This window comes from Photinus pyralis, unplaced genomic scaffold, assembly GCF_008802855.1.
Source record: "Photinus pyralis isolate 1611_PpyrPB1 unplaced genomic scaffold, Ppyr1.3 Ppyr1.4_LG10, whole genome shotgun sequence".
NCBI classification, from domain to species: domain Eukaryota; kingdom Metazoa; phylum Arthropoda; class Insecta; order Coleoptera; family Lampyridae; genus Photinus; species Photinus pyralis.
In genome coordinates, this window is record NW_022170250.1 from 10,172,285 (window position 1) to 10,188,610 (window position 16,326).

Below are 16,326 nucleotides of genomic sequence, written 5' to 3' on the forward strand. Positions count from 1 at the left end.
GCGTTCTTGAGAACTATTCTTTGAAATTTCTAGAATTTTTTAGATCATCTTCTCCGAACACAAAGGACACATTAATCGTTTTATACAATTTTAGATTTTTATTTACAATTTTAGTGTACACAAAAATTTGAAGTTTGGGCTTTTAACTCCGAGGCGTAAAATCCGCTATAAGAGTTTTCGTGTCCACCACTAGGGCATCTTTGTTACTTGCAATAAATTGATAAACTTTCGATTTGTCAAATTTCAAGACGTTCTGTTGAAAGCCCCCCTCCCCCAAAAAAGCGATTTAGCCTTTTTTGGTGAACAAAAATACTAAAAATCGCACTGCAATCGACTTTGATGAAATTTGGGTGCATGCAGGTTTCGGTTCCCTTGCCATCTTTCAAAGGTTTTTGAAGGTGTCAAAGCCATAATGTTCATGTTTACAGTTGTGAGTTTCTTGGTTTTTGAGAAATTTTTGAATTGAAGAGTTAAACTAATTATTCTGTTTCTGGAAAATAAGCTCCCGACGGCACTATAGTAGTGCTGATTTGCGAGGTGATTTTGTGCCCAACACACCTTCGGCCATTGAATAGTTTGGTACTTATTTAACTGAAATGCACCCCCAACCAAAACAAATGGGTCATTAATATAGCGCCAGTTCTGACACTGAAGACTCGGCCGGCACTATGGTATTGACACTGCCAAGCGAGCCGCAGACGAGTTCGGCAGAAAACAGGACCAGTTATTGAAACTGAAGCTCGGCGGCACTAACAGATTTGTGCCGCGCAAGTAGTTGGCACTCATTTCGCTTGGATCTCGACTTGAATGTACCTCTAAACAACAAAAGGTGTCACTGTCGAGCGAGCCTCAGACGAGTTCGGCCCAAAAGAGGACCAGTTCCTGAAACAAACTCGACGGCACTATCTGATTTGTGCCGAGCGAGTCGTCGGTACTCATTTAGCTTGAATCAGGACTTGAATGTACCTCTGAACAGAACAAGATGACACTGCCAAGCGAGCCGCAGACGAGTTCGGCAGAAAACAGGACCAGTTATTGAAACTGAAGCTCGGCGGCACTAACAGATTTGTGCCGCGCAAGTAGTTGGCACTCATTTCGCTTGAATCTCGACTTGAAGGTACCTCTAAACGAAAAAAGGTGTCACTGTCGAGCGAGCCGCAGACGAGTTCGGCGCAAAATAGGACCAGGTCTTGAAACAAGCTCGACGGCACTATCTGATTTGTGCCGAGCGAGTCGTCGGTACTCATTTAACTTGAATCTGAACTTGAATGTACCTCTGAACAAAATAAGATGACACTGCCGAACGAACCGCAGGCGAGTTCGGCAGAAAATAGGACCAATTATTGAAACTGAAGCACGGCGGCACTATAGTATTGTGCTTTGTGCCGAACTCACCTTCGGCTCGCTCGACATTGGATGGTTTGCGACTTATTTAACCGAAATGCACATCCAACCAAAAAAAGAAAGAAAGCGAGTTCGCCCCAAAATAGGCCCAGTTCTTGAAACTGAAGCTCGGCGGCACTATCTGATTAGTGCTGAACAAATCTTCGGCTCGTTCAGCATTGAATGGTTTGATACTTATTTAACTGGAATGCACCCCCCAACCAAAAAAAGGTGTCAAAGGAGAGTTCGGTACAAAATAGGCCCAGTTCATGAAACTGAAGCTCGATGGCACTATCTGATTTGTGCCGAGCGAGTCGTTGGTACTCATTTAACTTGCATCTCGACTTGAATGTACCGCTAAACTAAAAAAAGGTGTCACTGCCGAGCGAGCCGCAGGCGAGTTCGGTACAAAATAGGGTCAGTTCTTGAAACTCAAACTTGGCGGCACTGAAACGCACCTGCAAAGATGTCATTACGGAAAGATACGAAGACGAGGCCGGTACAAAATAGGCCCGGTTCATTAAACGTCATTGCTGAGCGAGCCGCAGACACAAAATAGACACTGTTCTTGAAACGGAAACTCCAGAGCATTATAGTAGTCTGATTTGTGCCGAACTCCCCTTCGGCTCGCTCGGCATTGATTGGTTTCGTACTCGCATAACTTGAATTTATCTCAAACCAAAAAAAGGCGTCATTGCCGACCCATCCGCACGTAAGTTCGGTACAAAATAGGCTCCGTTTTTTAAACTGAAGGTCTACGGCACTATAGTATAGGCACAAAATAGACACAGTTCTTGAAACTGAAGGTTGACGGCACTATAGTACTTCGATTTGTTGTGATCGGTTTCGTACTCGCATAACATGAATCTACCTCAAACCAAAAAAAGGCGTTATTGTCGAGCGAGCCGCAGGCACAAAATAGGCACTGTTCTATTGACACTGAAACTCGACAGCAGTCTGTTTTGTGCCGAACTCACCTGCGGTTCGCTCGGCATTGGTTGGTTTCGTACTCGCATAACTTGAATCTACCTCAAGCCAAAAAAAGCGACAACTGAAGGTCTACGGCACTATAATAGTCCGATTTGTGCCGAACTCACATTCGGCTCGCTCGGCATTTGTTGGTTTGGTACTCGCTTAACTTGAATCTACCTCAAAAGTCACAGGCGAATGCGGCACAAAATAGGCTCAGTTCTTCAAACTGAAGCTTGACAGCACTACAGTAGTTCGATTTGTGTCGAGCTCGCTACGCATTGAATGGTTTGATAGTCATTTAACTGAAATGTACCTCCGAACAAAAAAAAAAGGTAATTGCCGAGCGAGCCGAAGGCGAGTTCGGCACAAAATAGGCCCAGTTCTTCAAAATGAAGCTCCACGGCACGATGGCAGTTCGGTATGTGAATGGTTTGGCACCGATTTTACTTATAGTACCTTCAACCAAATAAAGTTGACATAGATTCAGGTTCATTTATGCTGGCTGTTTCACGTAAACCGTTCACCTGAAAGTCTTCAGGTTCTATCATGATCGTTGCACTTCCGGTTTTACCGGATGTGGACTGCTTCCATATCTTCAAAGGACTACCCTCTATTTCGTTGCATTTTCGAAATCTACATGAAAATCTAGGGGGTTCGATACCGCATTTCCCTATACCCAGCATCGAAGATTTTGAAGTTATTCATGATTTTTGAAAATGTTGGCGGTCAAACGTCAAAATGGATTTTTTTGTTGGTGGCGGACGTTAAACGTTTTTTTTTGGTGGTGGTTTTTGGTGTAGCGGTAGTTGCGCGTAAAACCGGAAGTGAAACGATCATGATAGTATTTTCATTCGATAGATCACGAAAACTATGTTGATAGGGGGGGGGGGGGCGTACACTTACTTTTTGACTTATTCTTAATTTCTCAAGAACGTTACTGCCTTTGTGCCAGAATATTTAAAAAAACAATGTAGGGGAAACCCGAGGGGAAGGGGCGGGGATGGGGGGAGGGTTCTTACTTTTTAACATATTCTTAATTTCTCAAGAAGTTTACTGTCTTTGTGCCAGAATATTTAAAAAAAAAACATGTAGATACACCTGAAGGGAAGGGGCGGGAGTGGAGGTGGGGTCACGGGTTCGCTTTTTACAATTATTTTTCCCGTTTTTTTCTTGTGCGAGAACTTCCCAAAGGATTTCAATTGCGCAATGCAATTTTAATTCATCGAAGACTATGGTCCGAGTCGTAGCGGATTTTTTTGGCCTCGATCAAGACCTTTGAATTAATCGGCTTGTTTACGGATGTTTATTGCGTTTTTCGATCTATTACTAATTGTAGGGAATTTGGTGAGTGTTCTCACTCGCCAGGTAAACTTGTTTGCAAGGTGCGAATGAAATGGTACAATAATGAGAAATTAACCTTTTAAAAGGCCCGCCTGCTGCTCCGAATTGTTCTGGTCGCAATTTTTATTCCTCTGAAAGGAAAAATGGAAGTAACCTCTCCGCGGTTGATTACTCATTGTCACTAACGCAATTACTCACTGGTTTTACGTGTAAGAAACTAAATTATTATTAAACGTTAAAACAAACTCTCCTCCTCCTTGCTTTAAGTACCAAAATTACACTCAGAAGTTTTGTACCCTTTCTCTCAACACCACACCGTATTTTTCCACTACACACTGATTGATATCTTCGGCGTATTTCAATTTCAACAATTCGATCTGAAAAGTTAAATACTTACAATTAATTTGGGACGCTTAACGTCGCAGCGTCTTCGCGCCGAGGGTATCGTAACGCAATCCGTCGTTTCGCCCAATTTCTCCGCGAAAAAGGTGACCAAAACAAGCGATAAAATACCAAAATAAATTCGACGCAAACACTCGATATCGGTTACGTAAGAGATAATCAGCGAGTACAAAGGCTCAAAACCGCAAAACCTACCTCGACACTCGGTTCCCTCGATGACGCCGGAGTCGCGATGGCCCATGCTCTTCGTCGACCCGTCGTCGGTGACGCACTACGCGAAACGTCTCCAAGACATTTATCAGTCCAGGCGAAAAAGTGTTGACTAACCTCGCACCGCTGACCTACTCGATAAGACCGGTCATCGAAAGCGTGTTAATCCCCGAAGTTCGGACGCGAAGAAAACCCCCCCAATTCGGCGACGACGGTTTCGTGGGAGAAGTCGAACGGTCGGTTCGCCGTACGCAAAGTGCGACTTTTGAGGAGCAAGGGCCAAGGTCGACGTGCGAATCTGGGACGAGAGTCGTTCTCCCGGAACGGATCTATGCCAAGCGTTGCTTTGAAATAAGTGCATTGCAAAATCCAGGACCTTGAAGAAGCTTCTCACGAACGTCAATTAGAGCACATTGTGTTTATCAGAAGTGAAGCTTCAAACAATGTTTTTGAAAATGACCTCTAAAAAGGTCTCTGAGAGAGCCTTTGAATGCTCTGAAGATCACTTTGGAAAGCGACCGAAGGCTGTGCGAGGTAGTTTCCAAGTTTCCGAAGCTTGTCAACGCCTCCGTTCCAAACCTTTCGCATTATTACCAGCACACCCTAGGTCCCTTTTCCAAGCGTTGTAGGTACTTTCTAGAACTAGCAGCTCTAGCTCTAGACACGCTCGGGAAGTTCTGGAATGTTCCGGAAAAGGTTCAAAGGTCTATGGAAACCGACTTTGTGGTTCAATGGTAGAACGTTGGGCTATAAATCCGGAGGTCGCGTGTTCGAACCTGGGTTGAGGTTGAATTTTTCTTCTGTGGCACAGATGGGAATTACGTTAGACACGTAGATTTGTAAAATCTGTAAATCTCAGTGACGCGCTTCCAAAGCTTTCTAGCACTTTTCGGAGATTTTTTCCAAAAATTCCATATGCCTTTGGACACCTTTAAGGTCCTTTCAAGAGTTTTATAGAATATCATAGCCTATACAAGCCTCGAAAGGTCTAGAACAGTCAGAAAAGTTCCGTAAAAGGCCTAAACAGCTATAGAGCATCTTCGAGTGCTCCAGGCTATTATTAATTAATTGAGAATACTTAGAAGTAGATGCTATTTGTTCTGCTGGGATTATACAACTCTAAGACGCCGTCTCCAAATACCGAGCGAACCGAAGGCGAGTGCGGCATAAATAAAAAAGACACGTGATCTAGAATTATAGCAACAATTTCTCTGACGGATTTATGCCGAACTCGCCTTCGGCTCGCTCAGCATTCGTAGATACAGTCATAGATGACCTTATTTGGTCTAATAGAAGTATGGCCTTTAAAAATTGTGTCGACGAATGCCGAGCGAGCCGAAGGCGAGTTCGGCATAAATAAGAAAGACGCGTGATCTCCCTAGACGGGATAGCCGGATTTATGAGTCGTAGACGCAGCCTTAGATGACCTTATTTGGTCTATTTGAAGTATGGCTAGGGGGAAACAAGTACCATTTTTGGTGTACACCAAAAATTCAAATTCAAAATAATTCACCTAAATTCATGTTAATTCACGTTTATTCAAGTTAACTCACGCACGTAAATTCAAATTTATTCAGGTCAATTCAAATTAATTTACGTTAATTCAAATTGAATCATGTTAATTGACATTAATTCTCGTTAATTCTGATTAATTCACGTTAATTCTAATTAATTCACGTTAGTTCAAATTAACACAGAGGGGTGTTAGTACACCAAACATTCAAAGTTGTTTCCATCTGGAATTTATCCAAGGCAAATTTTTACCAGTACTACAGTTTGCGAGTAAAACATTTCAACGGCGGATTTTTTCTGGGGACAAATTTTTTACACAAGTATACCAGAGAAAAATTTCCCAAGAGCCATTTTTCCAATCTTAAATTTTCAAGACGAGAATTTTTCCATAGAGAATTTCCCCGGGGCGAATTTTTCGAAGACGAGATTTTAAGTGCCAAATATTCCAAGGCCTATTTTGTTGGAGGCTAAATTTTCCGTATGCGAATTTTCTGGAAATGAATTTTTCCACGACAAATATTCCCAAGGCGAATTTTGAGGGGACAATTTTTGTGAGTCAAATATTTCAAGGGTGATTTTTTTACGTTTCTGGAAACAAGTTTTTCACGCAAGTTTCCGGGGCGAGTTTTTTAAGCGAGCATTCCAGGGCATAAACTTCCAACGCAAATTTTTCTTTGACGATTTTTTGGGGACCAAATATTCGAAAGATGATTTCTGTAGACGAATTTCCTTTTCTGGACGAATGTTTCAAGGGCAGTTTTGGGAGCCTAGATTTTCCGTAGGTAAATTTTTCGGAAGAGAATTTTCCATAGCGAATTTTCCCAGAACAATTTTCCTTGTAGTTTTTGGGAGTCAAATATTCCAAGGACGACTTTATTCGGTAGGCGACTTTTTTAGGAAAGAAGTTTTCCAGGAAGAACCCTCCCGAAAATTGTTGGGGGTGAAATTTTCACGCAAATATTACGGGAGGAAAATTCTTAGAGGCGATTATGCCCTGAATGAATTTACGGGTTGAATCTTGCACGGAAGCATTTTAAAAAGATTTTTTCAGAGAGAATTTGTCTCGTATATTTTTTTCGGAGGACAAGTCTTTAGGGGTAAAATATTCCAGGGGCGATTTTTAGAGCGCATCAAATTTTCTGGAATTATTCACGCAAGTATTCTAGCGAAGGTAGATTTTTACGAGCTTTTTTTATGAGAGTGATTTTTCCTAGCGAATTTTCAGGAGATTTCTAAGGGCAATTTTTTACAGGAATCGGCGATTTGCGAAAAACGAATTTTCCAGGGCAAATTTTTACAGGACGAGTGTTAGTGGGTCAAATATTCCAACAGAGATTTTTTCGAGACTAATTTTCTGGAGGCAAATTTTTCACGCAAGTATTTCAGGGAAAAGTTTTCCAAGAACGATTTTTTCGTGTTTAAATTTTCAGGACAAGAATTTTTCCATAGCGAATTTTTCCAGGGCGAGACGTGTTTTTAATGTCAAATATTCCAAGGGCGATTTTTTCGTGGCTAAATTTCCAGGACAAAAATTTGTTGTTCCAGGAAAGAATTTTCCGGTGCGCATATCCCCAAGGCGATTTTTTCAAGCCTACATTTTCCGGGAACAAGTCCTTAAAGTGATTTTTTCGAGGCTACATTTTCAGGATGAGAATTTTTCTATAGCGAATATCTCCAGTGAGAAACTTTTCCGGGAACAAGCCTTTAGGGATGAAACATTCCAAGGGCGATTTTTTAAGCGCAACCAAATTTTCTTAAGCGAATTTTCTGGGGATTTATAAGGGCAATTTTTTCAGGAATCGATGATTTTTTAAAACGAATTTGTCTTGAGGGGAACAAGTACCATTTTTGGTGTACACCAAACATTCAAATTCAAATTAATTTACGAAAATTCATCTTAATTCCTGCTAATTCAAATTAATTCACGATAATTCAAATTAATTCACGTTAATTCAAAATAATTCACTTAAATTCATGTTAATTCACGTTTACTCAAGTTAATTCACATAAATTCAAATTTATTCAGATTAATTCAAATTAATTTAATTAATTCAAATTGAATCATGTTAATTGACATTAATTTTCGTTAATTCTAATTAATTCACGTTAGTTCAAATTAACACAGAGGGGTATACACCAAACATTCAAAGTTGTTTCAATCTAGAATTTTTCCAAGGCAAATTTTTACCAGGACTAGAATTTGCGAGTAAAATATTTCAACGGCTGATTTTTTCTGGGGTCAAATTTTTTACACAAGTATCCCAGGGAAAAAATTTGCAAGAGCAATTTTATCAATCTTAAATTTTCAAGACGAGAATTTTTCCATAGAGAATTTCCCCGGGGCGAATTTTTCGGAGACGAGATTTTAAGTGCCAAATATTCCAAGGCCTATTTTTTTGGAGGCTAAATTTTCCGTATGCGAATTTTCTAGAAATGAATGTTTCCACGACTAATATTCCCAAGGCGAATTTTGAGGGGACAATTTTTGTGGGTGAAATATTTCAAGCGTGATTTTTTTACGTTTCTGGAAACAAGTTTTCCACGCAAGTTTCCGCGGCGAGTTTTTTAAGAGAGCATTCCAGGGCATAAACGTCCAACGCAAATTTTTCTTTGACGATTGTTTGGGGACCAAATATTCGAAAGATGATTTTTTCAACATTTTCTGTAGACGAATTTCCTTTTCTGGACGAATGTTTCAAGGGCAGTTTTGGGAGCCTAGATTTTCCGTAGGTAAATTTTTCGGAAGAGAAATTTTCCATAGCGAATTTTCCCAGGACAATTTTCCTTGTAGTTTTTGGAAGACAAATATTCCAAGGACGATTTTATTCGGTAGGCGAATTTTTTAGGAAAGAAGTTTTCCAGGAAGAACCCTCCCGAAAATTGTTGGGGGTGAAATTTTCACCCAAATGTTACGGGAGGAAAATTCGTAGTAGAGGCGAATATTCCCCGTATGAATTTACGGGTTGAATCTTGCACGGAAGCATTTTAAAAAGGCGATTTTTTCATAGCGAATTTGTCTCGTATATTTTTTTCGGTGGACAAGTCTTTAGCGGTAAAATATTCCAGGGGCGATTTTTAGAGCGCATCAAATTTTCTGGAATTATTCACGCACGTATTCTAGCGAAGGTAGATTTTTACGAACCTTTTTTTATGAGGGCGATTTTTCCTAGCGAATTTTCAGGAGATTTCTAAGGGTAATTTTTTACAGGAATCGGCGATTTTCGAGAAACGAATTTTCCAGGGCAAATTTTGTCAGGGCGAGTGTTAGTGGGTCAAATATTCCAAAGGAGATTTTTTCGTGGCTAAATTTCCAGGACAAAAATTTGTTATACAATTATTCCAGGAAAGAATTTTCCGAGGAATTTTCGGTGCGCATATCCCCAAGGCCATTTTTTTCAAGCCTACATTTTCCGGAAGCGAATTTTTCCATGGGGAATTTTCCCAGAAGAAATTTTCCGGGAACAAGTCCTTGAAGATCAAACACAATAGTGATTTTTTCGAGGCTACATTTTCAGGATGAAAATTTTTCTATAGCGAATATCTCCAATGAGAAACTTTTCCGGGAACAAGTCTTTAGGGATGAAACGTTCCAAGGGCGATTTTTTAAGCGCAACCAAATTTTCTGAAGCGAATTTTCTGGGGATTTATAAGGGCAATTTTTTCAGGAATCGATGATTTTTTAGAAACGAATTTGTCTTAAGGGGAACAAGTACCATTTTTGGTGTACACCAAACATTCAAATTCAAATTAATTTACGTTAATTCATCTTAATTCCCGCTAATTCAAATTAAATCACGATAATTCAAATTAATTCACGTTAATTCACATTAATTGTAATTAATTCACGTTAATTCAAATTAATTCACGTTAATTCAAATTAATTCAGAGGGGTGTACACCAAAAATTCAAAGTTGTTTCCCCCTAGAAGTATAATCTTCTAAATTTGTGTCTACGAATACCGAGCGAACCGAAGGCTAGACAGGGGTTGTCGGATTTATGCCGAACTCTCCTTCGGCTCGCTCGGCATTCGTGGACGCAGACTTAGATGACATTTCATTCAAAAGACGGTCGAAAGTGAATTATTTTCAATAATGGAAAAATACAAGATCTAGGATTAAGGGATTAAGGGGTGGCCGGATTTATGCCGATCATACTCAGCGTGTGCACCCTTCAAAAATATGCGAAGATCGTCAGGGCCCCCTAACTGGCCCGTCACTATTCAATCTCCTTCACTATTTTCTCACAAAGTACGCAAACTTGGCAATAGTTCAAAATACGTATTCGTTTATATTTTTTTGGGAAACAAGGTCACTAACATTTGCAAACATTGCTTCTTTGTACACTGAATGATGTGCCACCAAAGGAATTTATACGCTCTTCAACGATTCTAATAAAATCAATTGTGTCCACTTGCCGTTGATTATTTCGGTACTATTTTGCACGCGTTTCCGTCACGAATTAATTTTTGATAGTCCCTCCGCCGTTGAATATAGAGAAGTGTCAAGGTCGGTATCTCATTTAGGATGCCTTTATTGTGCGACGCTCGCGCTATTTTAAACCGAGTTGTACTACTCACTTCTATATCGGGACGCCCAAACACGGTCGCGGATTCATTGAGCTGTGGTAACCCACATTTTCGCTCTCGAGATTTCCGTGACTTGTAGGAAAATAACCCTTTGCCGCTCCAAGTTATCGCGATAAAAACATTAACGGCCCTATTATTGATCCTTGAGGTACACTAAAAGTTAAATTCAGTCGAAAACTCGTAATGACTCATTTTTATTTCTCCAAAGACTTAATATTCGAAGGCGAGTACGGCATAAATCCGACAGCACCTGCCTAGTTTTGTAAATGTACGAATGCAGCTATGGAAAGCGCGCGGGTTTATTAGAAGGTCTGGGATGTAATAGAAGACCAAAAACTGTTGTAAATACAAGATTTTCGGCTCGGAATTTCAGATAAGCGGTATCTACGTCAATTGCTTTATAGATACATCAGATTACAGCTTTTGTCAGGATGTGCCTCTCATAGCAACGGCTAAACATTGTTGCCCCCTCCTGTCTAATTAAAAAAAATGCGTTTATTACATAATTTTATATAAAAATCTTGAACATGTGAAAGCGCCATCTAGCGACTAAAGCTTTCGGTACTCAGAAACGGCCTTACACTACTAGGTCGATGCATGGGTGTCATTGACCCAAGGGTTACAAAATTAATCTAACAGAACAAAAAAGTTACTTACCCATTGCTACCCAAAATCCAAGATAAAGAGAAACACTGCACAGCCAAACACCGCAGAATAACTAATTAAATCACGAATTGAGAAAAAAAACAAGATAATACAATTTATTGGTCCATTAAAGCCGCATTCATCAAACATGGAAAAACAGAGATCCTTCGAGCCTCTACGGAAAATTTAGAACCGGTTGACACAATTCCAAGTGAACGACGTAAGTGGTTGCGGCCGTGAGAATGTTCAGTTCTGATAAGGGCCTATTGATTGATAAGGAAAATTTGCGATCTCTGCAACAACTTTTGCCGATCCCCGATTGATAGAAGGATCGGCTGATACGTTCGAGCCGCCGGTTTATAGCAAGACCTTTCTGGTTCCTTTCCAAAACGTAAGAGGGCCCAGGTGGTTCTATAGAAGAAGATCTACAACGCTATGGAAGGGGGTTCTGAAGACACTAGGAGGCCGGACGCTACAATCCTAAACCATTTATCCTTCCAATGTATAGAAAGCACGAATTATTCCGAACTCGCCTTCGGCTCGCTCGGCATTGGTACAGACTTCAATATTGAAGTCAAAAAATTCAAACAGAGAAGATTTCTCGCCCCTGTCACATAGAAAACACGATTTATGTCAAATGGTGCTTTGTATAAGAAAGGGGAGAGCCGAATTTATGCCGAACTCACCTTCGGCTCGCTCGGCATTGGTACAGACTTTCGTCACAAAACAAAAAAGTTCAGGCAGAGAAGATTTGACCATTTATCACTGAGCCTACGAATGCCGAGCGAGCCGAAGTCGAGTTCGGCATAAATTCGGCTCGCCCCTGTCACATAGAAAACACGATTTATGTCAAATGGTGCTTTGTATATTGAAGGGGAGAGCCGAATTTATGCCGAACTCACCTTCGGCTCGCTCGGCATTGGTACAGACTTTTAATTATAAGACAAAAAAATTCAAGCAGAGAAGATTTGATGATTTATCACGGCGCCTACGAATGCCGAGCGAGCCGAAGGCGAGTTTGGCATAAATTCGGCTCGCCCCTGTGACAAAAAAACACGATTTATGTCGAATGGTGCTTTGTATATGGAAGGGGAGAGCCGAATTTATGCCGAACTCGCCTTCGGCTCGCTCGGCATTGGTACAGACTTTCGTCACAAAACAAAAAAGTTCAGGCAGAGAAGATTTGACCATTTATCACTGAGCCTACGAATGCCGAGCGAGCCGAAGGGTGAGTTTGGCATAAATTGGGCTCGCCCCTGTCACATAGAAAACACGATTTATGTCAAATGGTGCTTTGTATATGGAAGGGGAGAGCCGAATTTATGCCGAACTCGCCTTCGGCTCGCTCGGCATTGGTACAGACTTTCGTCACAAAACAAAAAAGTTCAGGCAGAGAAGATTTGACCATTTATCACTGAGCCTACGAATGCCGAGCGAGCCGAAGGGCGAGTTCGGCATAAATTCGGCTCGCCCCTGTCACATAGAAAACACGATTTATGTCAAATGGTGCTTTGTATATGGAAGGGGAGAGCCGAATTTATGCCGAACTCACCTTCGGCTCGCTCGGCATTGGTACAGACTTTAATTATAAGACAAAAAAAATTCAAGCAGAGAAGATTTGAGGATTTATGACGGCGCTTACGAATGCCGAGCGAGCCGAAGGGGAGTTTGGCATAAATTCGGCTCGCCCCTGTGACAAAAAAAACACGATTTATGTCGAATGGTGCTTTGTATATGGAAGGGGAGAGCCGAATTTATGCCGAACTCGCCTTCGGCTCGCTCGGCATTCGTAGGCGCCGTGATAAATTATCATATCTTCTCTGCTTGAATTTTTTTGTCTTATAATTAAAGTCTGTACCAACGAGTGTACCAATGCCGAGCGAGTCGAAGGGTGAGTTTGGCATAAATTGGGCTCGCCCCTGTCACATAGAAAACACGATTTATGTCAAATGGTGCTTTGTATATGGAAGGGGAGAGCCGAATTTATGCCGAACTCGCCTTCGGCTCGCTCGGCATTGGTGCAGACTTTCGTCACAAAACAAAAAAGTTCAGGCAGAGAAGATTTGACCATTTATCACTGAGCCTACGAATGCCGAGCGAGCCGAAGGGCGAGTTCGGCATAAATTCGGCTCGCCCCTGTCACATAGAAAACACGATTTATGTCAAATGGTGCTTTGTATATGGAAGGGGAGAGCCGAATTTATGCCGAACTCGCCTTCGGCTCGCTCGACATTGGTACAGACTTTCGTCACAAAACAAAAAAGTTCAGGCAGAGAAGATTTGACCATTTATCACTGAGCCTACGAATGCCGAGCGAGCCGAAGGCGAGTTCGGCATAAATTCGGCTCGCCCCTGTCACATAGAAAACACGATTTATGTCAAATGGTGCTTTGTATATGAAAGGGGAGAGCCGAATTTATGCCGAACTCACCTTCGGCTCGCTCGGCATTGGTACAGACTTTAATTATAAGACAAAAAAATTCAAGCAGAGAAGATTTGAGGATTTATGACGGCGCTTACGAATGCCGAGCGAGCCGAAGGGGAGTTTGGCATAAATTCGGCTCGCCCCTGTGACAAAAAAAACACGATTTATGTCGAATGGTGCTTTGTATATGGAAGGGGAGAGCCGAATTTATGCCGAACTCGCCTTCGGCTCGCTCGGCATTCGTAGGCGCCGTGATAAATTATCATATCTTCTCTGCTTGAATTTTTTTGTCTTATAATTAAAGTCTGTACCAACGAGTGTACCAATGCCGAGCGAGTCGAAGGGTGAGTTTGGCATAAATTGGGCTCGCCCCTGTCACATAGAAAACACGATTTATGTCAAATGGTGCTTTGTATATGAAAGGGGAGAGCCGAATTTATGCCGAACTCACCTTCGGCTCGCTCGGCATTGGTACAGACTTTAATTATAAGACAAAAAAAATTCAAGCAGAGAAGATTTGAGGATTTATGACGGCGCTTACGAATGCCGAGCGAGCCGAAGGGCGAGTTCGGCATAAATTCGGCTCGCCCCTGTCACATAGAAAACACGATTTATGTCAAATGGTGCTTTGTATATGGAAGGGGAGAGCCGAATTTATGCCGAACTCGCCTTCGGCTCGCTCGACATTGGTACAGACTTTCGTCACAAAACAAAAAAGTTCAGGCAGAGAAGATTTGACCATTTATCACTGAGCCTACGAATGCCGAGCGAGCCGAAGGCGAGTTCGGCATAAATTCGGCTCGCCCCTGTCACATAGAAAACACGATTTATGTCAAATGGTGCTTTGTATATGAAAGGGGAGAGCCGAATTTATACCGAACTCACCTTCGGCTCGCTCGGCATTGGTACAGACTTTAATTATAAGACAAAAAAATTCAAGCAGAGAAGATTTGAGGATTTATGACGGCGCTTACGAATGCCGAGCGAGCCGAAGGGGAGTTTGGCATAAATTCGGCTCGCCCCTGTGACACGATTTATGTCAAATGGTGCTTTGTATATGAAAGGGGAGAGCCGAATTTATGCCGAACTCGCCTTCGGCTCGCTCGGCATTCGTAGGCGCCGTGATAAATCATCAAATCTTCTCTGCTTGAATTTTTTTGTCTTACAATTAAAGTCTGTACCAATGCCGAGCGAGCCGAAGGGGAGTTTGGCATAAATTCGGCTCGCCCCTGTGACACGATTTATGTCGAATGGTGCTTTGTATATGGAAGGGGAGAGCCGAATTTATGCCGAACTCGCCTTCGGCTCGCTCGGCATTCGTAGGCGCCGTGATAAATCATCAAATCTTCTCTGCTTGAATTTTTTTGTCTTACAATTAAAGTCTGTACCAATGCCGAGCGAGCCGAAGGGGAGTTTGGCATAAATTCGGCTCGCCCCTGTCATATAGAAAACACGATTTATGTCGAATGGTGCTTTGTATATGGAAGGGGAGGGCCGAATTTGTGCCTATTAATTAAAATTTGAACAGAATTGCAGTTTGAGTTTGTATTTATAAAAATTTCTTTCTTGAACGACTGACTGCGCCATCTGGCGACCAATGCTTTTGAGGCTCAGAGCCATCTTTATATTGTGTCAAGGTAGCTCGACCTCTTGGTTACAATTCCAAGGTGTCAAAGACACGATTGTGGGCTGTGAGCCACCCCATCAGTTGCAAAATTATCTCGACACCGTAAAATAACAATGTTACTTACCCATAGCTACCCGAAATCCAAGAAACGGAGAGATCTTGCACATCGGCTCGCCATAGAAAAACTAATTAGATAACGAGCTGGGAAATAAAAATCAAGATAATAAAATTTATTGGTCTATTAAAGCCACATTCATCAAAGGTGGAAAAACAGAAGGCCAATTTTATTGTCAGATGCGAGGTCTCCTTTGAGAATTGTTCACGATAGGGGGACCGGTAGCAAAGTAAGAAGCCTTGAAATTCGGCATCTTAGCAGGAAGGAAATTGCGGTTCCTAGATTAGAGCCACGATTAAGTACCTTTCGTAAACAGTTCAGTACAATATTTGCTTTTAGCCGTAAAACCTACACCGATAAGATTGCGTTACGATACCCTCAGCTGAAAGACAAATACGCGCTACCTACGTACCTCAAAACCCTGGAAACCCTTCAACATCAAGTAAATGTCAGGGCAGCGAATGCATTGTGACAATTCTTGATAAATCGATGTCAGTCTCCAGGGTCGTTCTTTGCTCGATATCCTACTCTGGGCCGAGTGAAGACTGATTCTGCCTTGGACATCTTATTCGTGCACAGCGCGTTGATTTTATTAAGTCGTACAGCGGAAACGAAGGAATTGTAATTGAAACTTTCGATTGCAATCATATCGCAGGACTGAAAGAGTTTCGAGTCAAACACAACGGGTGGAATCTCGGGGAGGCTGTTCGGAGACACTTCCACTTTTTTTTAAAACGCTAAATGAGTCACAATTACACAAATTTGTTTAAATTAGTTTTGTTACACGAAAAATACCTTCGGGACTTCTAACAATCTGTAATAACGTCGACATTTTATAAATCTTCATTTTCGTGGCGAAATAATAATAATCTTTTAAGGGAGATGTCATACGATACCACCCCAATTTGACATACGATGCGCCTTTTTTTCGACCTGGATGCAGTTTGCGCGTAAACGGGGGCAAATTTCTTACGCCAAATTTGAGATTATCACGTTATTTAAAGAAAGACGAGGGGAGATTTTAAATGGAACAGCCACTGAAACGATAACACACTACACGAACGGAACACCAAGTGCGGACCTTCCGCTTTTAATTTTAAGTTATAGGA

The 16,326-nt window shown here is 41.6% G+C and overlaps 1 protein-coding gene across 4 annotated transcripts in view; it reads right to left on the minus strand.

The window, feature by feature from the left end:
- LOC116162064 (probable cation-transporting ATPase 13A3) overlaps positions 1 to 16,326 on the minus strand; it is a 280,669-nt gene extending 264,343 nt beyond the window's left edge. Inside the window, exons 1-2 of one of the 4 annotated variants that reach the window (XM_031475588.1) lie at positions 15,630 to 16,326; positions 3,773 to 4,073 (exon numbers count right to left, since the gene is read on the minus strand). In XM_031475588.1, coding sequence (XP_031331448.1) covers positions 3,773 to 3,872 — 100 coding nt within the window. In that variant the 5' untranslated portion in view covers positions 3,873 to 4,073; positions 15,630 to 16,326. Of the gene's footprint in view, positions 1 to 3,772; positions 4,074 to 4,093; positions 4,216 to 4,293; positions 4,571 to 15,629 lie in introns of those variants that run through there. The other 3 variants (XM_031475591.1, XM_031475589.1, XM_031475592.1) reach the window with 3 other exon arrangements.